Below are 10,916 nucleotides of genomic sequence, written 5' to 3'. Positions count from 1 at the left end.
ATATCATATAAGATATTTGGAAAATTTATGTGAGCCCTCCAAAACTCTCATTCAGTATAAATTGTAAGTTCCTCTAAATTAGGAGGTTTTTAGTGTTATGAAGAAAAACAAACACTCCAAAACTCTCCAAACCAAAATCTTTTTAATCTTTTCACCCAATCCTTCCTATTTTTCAAAGCTCTCTCGTCTCTTCTCTTATAAACTCCTAAACAAAATCTTAGTCAAGTTAATTTATTATTTTAACTATTAATTTTAAATGTATAAGATAGAACAATATTGTTGAGTGTCAATCATAGACTTTATTATTTTCTTTAATTTTAATTATTTGATCTTTTTAACAAAAATCACATGGTTGAGTAGTGAAAGCCTACATAATCTAATGATGAATCATTAACATTTAATGTTTTTGACATTTTTATATCTTCTTTCCTCTTTTTTCGATTCTTCATTTTTATCATCACTTTCATAAACATTCATCTTAAATCTTAAAAAATTTACATTATGGTCAAACAACGAGGTTGTGCCTTAGGAGTTGACAAATCATGTCTGCCACTTGAGTGAACAATGATTGCTCCTTTTTACTCTTGTGTTACACTCACTCATTCATCATATTAGAGACAATTGTAATCTTCTTCTTCATGTCAGATATCTTGATGGCGCAACCATCATAGAGGATTCAGGGAAGGTTGCTAAAACTCTTGACATTATTCGGGAGACATGTTCAAGATTAAGCCTTGAATTGAATGTTCATAAAATTGAGATCTTTTTGACATTTATGTGATGGTAGTAAACTTCGTGTGGGCGGGGGAGGGTTATTCCCTTTGGACATTAGAAGGCTAATGTTGGTAGTGAAGTTGCTTGAAGGGATTGATAGTCGAGATGAAGGTTTTATTGAAGGGTTGCACATGAAGAGAGCTGCTAGGACTGTTGACTTAATGTTTCTTTTCCACAATCAAGAGATCCTTAGAGTGAGCTTCTTTTACTTCAATCATGTATGGGTATCATGAAACTATTTTTTTTTGCTTAAAAATGTGTCAACCTAATCATATGAAGGAAATATCTATTTGATTTGATAAAGAGTTGCAAAGAGCTCATGGTTGGTGAATGTCCTTTCTTCAAGGAATTTTAATGGAGGGTGGCTTATTACTCATTAGAGTTGGAGGACTGAGGTTGTACTCGATAGTAGAGACTAACTCATATGCTTTTGTGACTTCTATGCCTAAATCAAATGTGTTACACGATCATATATTGAGAGACAATGAGATATATGGTATGCAATCTAATTTTGAGAGAGGTTTGGATGGTCTTAATGTTGCAATTCCAGATTTTTACCTTAATAATTTTACTAGCAATTATGTCGTCCGTTCTAAATCACAACATATTTTGGCGAGAGAAATTTTTAGTAAAAGTGTTCAGGACATACATGCAAAGTTTAATATGTACAAGATAGAAAGCAATTTTTGATTGTTTGTAAGTCGCACATGCTCAAAATTTTCTCCTTACTATTCCTTTTAATGGGTTAGGCAAACACAAGTCACCACTAGAGTACCTTACAAATGTTTTGGTGGAAAACACAAGTGAATTTCTTGACTGACGCGTAGGAGGAGAGATCGATAGTTAAACCAAGAGATGTTTTGGTGGAAAACATGCATATATGAATTTGATTTAGATTTTCTCACTAATGAAACTTGAAAATTAGAGATTTTTCTGTCTCACAGACTTCATCTAGATTTTCAATTATAAAAGAAATTAATGATTAAAAAATTTGGACACTTAAATGCAATATGTCCTTAGATATTAGATAATAATCTCATGGCTCTAAAGTAAACATTATGTTTGTGCTTTAATAATTAATTTGAAGAGAAAAATCACTTACAACGAAAATTTCTCTTATTACTAGTCTTTGATACTGATTTGATTGGTGGACTCGGTGCTATTTATGGTCTTCTTATCAATTTCAACATCACTCACGAGCTAAGGGATAAAACAAATACTTTTTCTAATTACTAGTCTCTGATAATGATATTGCAAGAAAAAAAAAATAATAATATGAGAAATAACAAAATTCTATAGCTGTCTTGGTTGCAAAAAAAATCTAAAAGTGACGTGTAAATAGGAACAAGGAGAGTAACTTCCCACTAAAAATTTAAGGTGCAATAATAATTAATTTAGTTGAGCACTTTTAGCCATTATTCTAATTTCCTTAGCTTATAAATAGATAGCCAATTAAGCAATATAACTCACTCACAAATTAGTGCAATTACTAGCTAAGTAGAGAATTAGTGAGGATGATGAAGATGAAGGTTGTGTGTGCAATGATGATTGTGGCAGTTCTTATGGTTGAGATGGTTAGCATAGCTGAGGGTGGATGTAGCCCAATACAATTGAGTCCATGTTTACCTGCAATTAGGTCAAACTCTGCACCTTCTGCAACATGTTGCAGCAGATTGAATGATCAAAAGTCATGCTTATGTGGTTACCTCAAAAACCCAATCACAAAGCCATATGTTAACTCTCCTGGTTCAAGAAGGGTTGCTGAAGCTTGTGGTGTTGGTGTCCCAAATTGTTAAGTTCTATTATTAAAACCATCCTTAAGGTATTCTATCAAATTATGTCCTTAAAGTTTGTAAGGTACTATGGTACTATTATCTTTGAATAATTTGGTCTACAATACTACATATATGTCATGTATTATTGGACTTAACAACAATAAATAAAAAAGTGGTAGTATTATTATTATGTATGTATATTCAGAGTGATATTAATTTGCTCAAGCAAATTAAACTCTGATATTCACATGAGATTGAGTACAAGTATGTTTTGAAGAGTGTATATATAATACCAAATATTAAGTGTATCTTTGGTTTGACGTTTCACTCGGCCGCCATACAAATTATTGTATTAGATTCAGTCTTTAATAACTTTTTTGTTTTGTCTTTACGGTGTTTATCTTTTAATCAATAAAATTTTGATTAATTTTAAAAAATCATTATATTCAAGGTGATTCGTTCACATATCCAACCCCAAAATACAAGGTTGTTAAAATCGTAATTTAAAACCTAAACTTTTTATATTTCACATTTTTAAGTCAGTATTTCATGTGAAATCGCATGTAGAAACCTTTTAAAGTAAAATTATATTCTAGAACGATTTTAAATGATTTAAATCACTATGAAAACGGTGAAATAATGTAAAATCGTAAAAAATCGTTGGATTTTACTCTTTAATCTGATTTTTCCTTTTTTGGGTCAAATTATAAAAAATCGCGGTGGGTTTCTAATTTTATTCATATTCATATCTTGGTTATAATTTTGAAGAATCCTTATCATTTGGATATGAATACCCTGAAGAAGATAATGTTGTAGAAGGATTGAACGTTTGATTAAGATGAAGATGAAAACACTTGTTTTTTTGAACTTGAGAAACTTATAAACTATTGTTTTTTGATAATCTTTTAGATGTTACTTTTTATAATTTAGTGATTAATGTATGTAGTTTGATACAAGTTTCAGAATATTATATTTTATTATGATGATATAGTATATTTTTACTTTATAATTAAGTTAAATATTAAATAATTAATTAATTTACGATTATATATATATATATATATATATATATATATATATATATATATATATATATATATATATATATATATATATATGAGGTAAACTCTATAACCATAAAAACATCGAGTCTCCTTATCAACCTAATTGTCACATCGACCTAAATTACTTCTAGGTATAGCCCGACTTGCCTTCAAAATTTGATAAAACCATATTGTGTGTCCTTAATCGGTATCATATATACATTCCTGTCTTCTTCAACAGGAAATGAGGCATCAGGTTAACCGCAACGCCTCCATCAATTAGCACCTTACTTATTCCAACATTTCTCACCTTCACTCTTATGAATAAAGGCTATAAATGGCTCTTCATTCGTTGGCCAAGCCTTTCAAAAAAGGCATTTTGCTCCTCTATACAACCACTATTCATCACGAAATAACACACAGGTTTATGTTTCGTCATCTCTTCCTCATCATATTCTATATTGATTGTCACCTCTGTGACGCGATCATACTCAATCGGGAGTATTGGCACCATGTTGCATATCAGGTCGAAGTCATCCTCCGACCCTAAATCAAAATTATCTGTCACAATCTCGTTGTCCTGGAGTGGTACTTCCTCTTTTGCTTTCCCTTTTGCCATGAACGACATAGGGGAAAATAACTCCCTTCCTTCTAGTTTCTTGACTTGATCATTAACATGGTTTGGATATGGTTTATTGCTACTTGACTCAACAACCTCATTCTCTACTTTCTTCTTCCTTTGAAACATCCTCTGTTGGGCTTTCGACGTTGGATTTTTCTTTGTAGTTGTTGGGCGCGTATGAATGTTTCTCCGATACCTGAAATTTCTCTCAATATGTTAATGAGGAGCCTCTTCCCTTCTCAAAAATATTCCATAACTAGCTATTCGATCCCTCTTCGCCTGTAGGTCGCACCCACTTCCCTTGTAGAGCATTGGATGTCGACACATAAATACCAGGTTTGTTCCTCTAATGAGCTGGGAATTTCTATGATTTCTTTGGGGATACACCCCTTTTATCGAAGTAGAACTGAGGCTTGTTATTTCCATATCTTCCTGTCTATTGGTCCTGTCGAGCATTCTCCACCTCCTTAGCAGCCTTTATATCAAAGACCGCAGTACATCTTGGGCATAGCATCCCCTTTGACTAGTTGGTCTTACAACGGTTAAAGAATTCGACCAGACATTCTTCAACTTTAGGGTAAACAACCTTCATCTGATTTTCATTGCTTTCGCCAACATTTTCTTCCATGTCATATTTAATAATTTCGACCATGTTAATTTCAATAGGTTCAGTGTAGTTGGCCTCTCCAATCTGCAATGGGTTGGAGTCAATTTTCATTGGTGCCTTCATTTTGTCAGCAAATTTGAGCCTTCTTTCTTTCAATGCATTTTGGACAAGATCCTTAAAAATAAAACATTGTGAAGTTTTATGCCCTAAAAAATTATGATATTTGTAACAACCTCTCTTCTTTCTTTATTCTAATGGTGGCACTTTTGCGCCTTGTGGCATTGAAATTTGGCCATCTGCAACTAATAAATCAAAGATTTCGTTACATTTGGTCACATCGAAAGTGTAGGTTTTCTTTGAGAATTTTTCACAATTTTTGGACTCGACAGGATTCTTCCCATTTGCTTGCATAAGACGTTTACACACATATAGGGGCCTTGATTTTAACTCGGCTAGGTCAACCTCATTTTCTTCATCATGATTGAATTCGACGTTTGAAGATTGGTCATTCTCGTCTATGTCGGTATAAGCCACCCTTTTCTTTCTTACCCCTGTTTGCCTTAGATTTTTTCAGCCTTTAACCATTCGACTTGTCGAACTCTGTCCGCTAGTTGGTTCATATCCCTTAGATATTGGGTATCCAATTTTTTGAATAGAATAATCTAAACCCCCAACGGCGATCTCGACCAATTCATGCTCAGGAACTTGGGTGAAGCACCTTGTTTTCAGCGAACTTTTACTTCACACTTGCCAATTCTTTTAGGCTAATCTTAGATTTCCCCATATAGAATTGTTCATGGAATAATATTTCTAATTGAGTTCAACGAGAAATGGAGTGCACAGGGAGCATTGTAAACCATGTAAAAGCATTTTTTGTAAGAGAACTAGGAAAATATCTCATCCTTAAATTCTCATTATTCGCTATATCCCCAACTTTAGTCAAATATTGAGCAATATGTTCGACTATGGACTCACTAGTGTCACCAACAATTTTGGTGAACTTAGGGACTTTACAACATCTTGGGAGTTTTGTCTGGAATACATACTCCAACAGAGGGGGTGTATAATCCGACATTTGTAGGCCTACATTAACTCCATTATGGGCCATGATTCTTTTGACCATGGTTGCAAGATTATTTTGTCCTGCCATATTTTCTTGTTGAACTTGATGGACGATTTGGTCGACGTCCTAATTTCGGCTAAGCACAAAAAATGACGGGTTTGCTGGTTCGAATTCCCTAGGTCTCTGCTTGACTACATTTACTGGTCTTGATTGACTGTGTTTTCCTATGGGTCTACCCTTTCATCCTGAGTCGGCCTAATCGCCTGAGGTTGTACAATCACTAGTACAAAAATGTTAATTTACACCCGTTTTTTATTAAATTTACACCCATTATTTTTAATAAAAATCGGGTGTATATCCACAGGGTGAGAAATGTCTAACAAATTTACACCCGTTATTTTTAACAAAAATCAGGTGTAATTGGGCGTAATTACGTTTTTAATCACACCCTGTTTTAATAAAAATCGGGTGTAATTGGGCGTAATTACGTTTTTAATTACACCCTGTTTTAATAAAAATCGGGTGTAATTGGGCATAATTACGTTTTTAATTACACCCTATTTTAGTAAAAATCGGGTGTAATTGGGCATAATTACGTTTTAATTACACCCTGTTTTAATAAAAATCGGGTGTAATTGGACGTAATTACGTTTTAATTACACCCTATTTTAATTAAAATCGGGTGTAGATACGTTCTTAATTACACCCTATTTAATAAAAATCGGGTGTAAATACGCCATTTATGAATGAACAATTATATTATATTTAAATCTATTTACACCCTATTTCATATACACCATTTAGTTATCTTTCATTTTCAGTCATAATATTGCAAATACTATAAAATCATACACATAAAAATCATATTTTAACTAAGTCAAAATATTTTTAATATTAACCAAAAAGTATACAAAATCATGTGCATTCATAATATTTCAAGTACTATAAAATCATACACATAAAAATTATATTTTAACCAAGCCATGCTTGACGGTTAGCTTCGGTGTTCTCTAGTCCAATTGAATCCAACCGCTTTCCACATGTAGCATTGGATTCATCCATGGCCAAAATACCACGCCCTGGAGAAGCAATTGCTTTCCACAATTCAATCCGGAGGAAGACCTTCTACATTCGTGTACACCGACTTCATCTTCTCAAGCAAAGTCTACAAAATTATTCATTACATAGCAATTCAGAGCCACACAACAAACCTCTAATTTCTTAAAAACTACGAGGTTAAAAAATGTTTTACCGTTTTGCCAGCCTTGTCAATCCCTAAAATGAGTACATGAAGCTCTAACTTGTTGAACATGTACTGCGAAAGTCCATAAAATAATGAAAAATAATTGTCAACACTTAAATATTGCAAAATATGCATGCACTAGTCTTTCCTCAATTATTGTATTTAGAAATTAAATCTTTTCAACCTGAAAAAAAGCAAAATTATAGAATTGCTAATTCAGGCACATACCTTTTTGTTACTTGCAGCATCTTCGGCGTGCTTCACCAATGCCATGCCTTCGTTGGTAACATTATGGGAAGAGGGAAAAAAGTTAAAGATAATTATTAAAAATAAATAAAATTGAATGTAAAGCTAACATTTCTCAAATTCTAATTACTAAGGTTTCCTAAATGTTAAATATATAAAGATAAATATCAAATCAGAAACATATAAATAAAACACATTATTTATATAGATATTGCAAGTACAAATGCTATTAACAGCTTGTCAAAAAATATTCTGATAACTATATAGCTTAATTAGATTTGAATGGTCAAAGATTATCCATTTCGCTGGAAAAAGCAACGCCATCTTCATATTTATCACGTGAAAACAGATATCATTTCATTATGCATAAAAACTTCAATTCAAGAAATGCTATGATCAAAGTATAGAATGTGAACGACACGACTGGCTTGACTCCTAACTAACCTTTTAATTTGGTTGAGTATAGAGGCTACTCATAAACTTAGACACAGTAGAGCCAAATTGATTTGCAATGTTTCCGATGCAACATAATGCATCTACTAGATGATTGTAATCTGATTCAAATGTAAAATTTCCCAGAAGCATACTTCTTACCTAAAATATATCTCCCCATAAATCGATCATATTTTTATACTTGAAAATTATTGAGAACCATAAACAGATTAACCAGCTCAGTTTTTGCCAGGCTCCAAATTCAGCTCCTGAAGATTCAGCAAAAGATCATCTGAATTCAGGAAAACCTTGTTTGCTGCGTTTGATATAGTATGTGCAATCTCTCTTGCAGCTTCAATCTTCCTGAGTGTGATGAAAGCTGGATTGTTGGAAATGGCTTGTCCAATCAGTTGGGCACTTTTAGCCTCACCCTGTTGATTTGTAAGAAAAGTCAATAATCGTCGGAGGTGTAAAACTGGCAATTGCCAAAACATTATTTAATTTAAAAACACATTAAACTTGACAAGCAGATTTGTGAACAAAGACACTTGTCAATCATTATAAAAGATGAATCCGACATCATGATCAAGGAAACAAATAAGACAGTTTGAATTTTGGGGATATATAGAAGCGCAACCAGCAATTTCCAATTGTAATATGCTTTGAAAATGCACCACAGCAGTAACTGCATAAGGATTAACAGTTTCTTCTTACCTGTGCTCTGATTACAACACTTCTTTTGTCTTGCTCAGCTTTTTCCACAACAAATTTCGCCCTCTCAGCTTCTTGTGCAGCCACCTGCTTGGCTTCAATTGCAACAGTAAACTCCTTGCCAAAGGTCAGAGTAGTAATTGACACATCATCAAGAGCAATATTAAAGTTGGATGCCCTCTCGGTCAGGATCTTTCGGATTTCACGGCTAACAGCCTTCAAAGAATAGGTCAGTTAAAACAGATATTTCCCTCCAGGAAGGCTCAAGTATATGGCCAACCTGCATTTGTGAGGAACCCTCCAGGAAACAATTGACATTTCTTCAAACTTATAGTTTCTAGTTGAATCGGAACTCATGGAAAGATTTAAAAGTATTATATAATATAAATCATAAATTTTATAAGAAACTACCATACCTGATTAAAATATTGTTATAGCTTCTCATTTGTAAAATTAATACATAACTGCTCAAAACTAAGAAAATGAATTTTATTAGATACAATGTTAAATTCTGAAGTACTAAATCATAAATGTTGGATGAAATCATTAGCTTACCTATTAAACTTAAAACTTTCAAATCCATAGATATCAAGAACTTCAATGATAGATTTTGAAAAATGCAGCTTGTGAGAGATTGTTGAATCAGAGAGTGGAGATAAAGATGAAGTCTAAGAAAATCAATGACAGTCAGGCAGAAGCTGAAGATGATGATTTTGAGTATGATGGAACTGAATTGACACCGGAACAGCAAGAGGCTTTAACCGAGATTAGGAGGAAGAAAAGCTTGTTGAGCTTGCTTCTTGAGAAATGTGTCCCGAAAGAATATAACCATTGTAATGCCATAGAAATTTGGTTGACAATATCAATTAGTATCTTACTTATACTTCCTTTATTAAAAGACACTGCAGAATCTAAAAGTTCGTCGTCATGTTCCATTTTTTCTGGCTGGCTATACGAGAAACTCACAGAATCAGGGTGAAAACCACGTCCTGGAATTCAATCAAAGATCAGAAAGAGAATAAATAAATTGAAATTGTGTGAATCGTTTTTAAATTGAATGCAGTTTATCAAGTTAGAATTTACCTAAGCTTTCGTCGAGACTACTAGAAGAAAATGAAGCTTCTAAAACAGATCCGGGACTGAGATGATTATCATTGCAAGAGGCTCCTAACAATCTTTCTTGTTTGGTTTCACACACTGATAAGAAAAGAAACCAAAGATAACATCAGGTAGTATAAATAATAATAGGACTCTTCCTATACATTTGAGGTGCTTAAAATAAAATCACTTAATTACTTATAATTATCTCACTTTTTCCAAGCTGCACAAATCCATTTAATAGAAGAATAGATTCAATGTACTATCATAGAGTTACAGGATAAAATTCCTCTTCTTGTACATTGTACTACATTCAGAATTTACTATCTTGATGTACATAATCTGTCCCACTATCCACAATGAATAATGACTCAAAAACAATTGTCTCAAAATGAAATGAATGATTATTTTATTTTTCAATGCAATAATAATTACTATCTATAGAACTCACTAGATTAAATCAGAGAGTATTAAAAAACTGATGGTATAAAATTGTTACATTTACTTCTTTTTTTTATCCTATTGATGGTGATATTGATGGTGACACACCTAGAAAGAAGCAGTGTCTAAGTAGATCACGGTCACATTCCAGGTCGGTCTCCCGTCCACCTCATGAAGTTGTGCCTGAAGAAGGCCTCAGGGATTCTGCTCAAAAGATTAAGGCAATTAAAATTGCTAGGAAATCTGTCAAGACGAGAAACAAGAATGCTAAGCGCGGAGAAGACGATAGAGTCATACCTACTCTTAAACCGAAGCACTTGTATTCTGGAAAGAGCTCCAACGGAACGAGGCACAGTCGCTAAGACAGGAAATGATATTTTTCTATTCAACTTGGATAACTTAATGTTTCATAACAGCAACTCCAAAGTTTTCATCACTGATCTTGTTTTCTCATAACTTGAAACTACCCCACATTTTTGTTTATCTTATCTGGTATTTGGCTGATCATAAATGTTGGATGAAATCATTAGCTTACCTATTAAACTTAAAACTTTCAAACCCATAGATATCAAGAACTCCAATGATAGATTTTGAAATGATCCTTCCCAATTTGTAAAACGTAGAAGTTTGAGAGTCTAGGAATTTCTCTCAAAGCAGAAAGAACTGATTCCAACATTCTCCAAAGCAATAGCAAGCCATGTCATAATAATATCTTCCTGATGATTGAAAACAAAATTCCAACTTAGAAATACTGAATCGAGGAAATTACAGGCCTATGAGATCAGATTGCATATTTTGTAACAATTTGGATAATAATAAATATAAATATGAATAATGGACTCATAGTCGATAAACCACGGA

The 10,916-nt window shown here is 33.1% G+C and overlaps 1 protein-coding gene and 1 long non-coding RNA gene across 2 annotated transcripts; both read right to left on the bottom strand.

Moving 5' to 3' along the window:
- Positions 1–6,834: 6,834 nt before the first annotated feature.
- On the bottom strand, positions 6,835–7,426 carry LOC131626929 (uncharacterized). The gene is made up of 3 exons (XR_009291345.1): positions 7,356–7,426; positions 7,137–7,199; positions 6,835–7,049 (listed from the first exon to the last, which is right to left on the bottom strand). It is a non-coding gene; the product is annotated as an uncharacterized LOC131626929 (long non-coding RNA).
- Positions 7,427–7,991: 565 nt separating this feature from the next.
- Positions 7,992–8,873, bottom strand: LOC131626958 (prohibitin-2, mitochondrial-like). The gene is made up of 3 exons (XM_058897791.1): positions 8,814–8,873; positions 8,520–8,732; positions 7,992–8,236 (listed from the first exon to the last, which is right to left on the bottom strand). Exons 1-3 carry the CDS (start codon positions 8,871–8,873, stop codon positions 8,045–8,047), a joined length of 465 nt encoding a protein of 154 aa, XP_058753774.1. The 3' UTR covers positions 7,992–8,044.
- Positions 8,874–10,916: the final 2,043 nt, after the last annotated feature.

The sequence above is a fragment of the Vicia villosa genome, unplaced genomic scaffold, assembly GCF_029867415.1.
Source record: "Vicia villosa cultivar HV-30 ecotype Madison, WI unplaced genomic scaffold, Vvil1.0 ctg.000339F_1_1, whole genome shotgun sequence".
NCBI classification, from domain to species: Eukaryota; Viridiplantae; Streptophyta; class Magnoliopsida; order Fabales; family Fabaceae; genus Vicia; species Vicia villosa.
The sequence above is the reverse complement of the archived record's forward strand: the minus strand, read 5'-3'. Positions and strand labels throughout refer to the sequence as shown.

Coding starts and splice junctions, on each gene's coding strand:
- LOC131626958 (XM_058897791.1), bottom strand. CDS start 8,873: ATGAGTTCCGATTCAACTAGAAACTATAAGTTTGAAGAAATGTCAATT. Junction 8,733..8,813: donor TGTCAATTGTTTCCTGGAGG/GTTCCTCACAAA, acceptor TATTCTTTGAAG/GCTGTTAGCCGTGAAATCCG. Junction 8,237..8,519: donor GTGTTGTAATCAGAGCACAG/GTAAGAAGAAAC, acceptor ACAAATCAACAG/GGTGAGGCTAAAAGTGCCCA.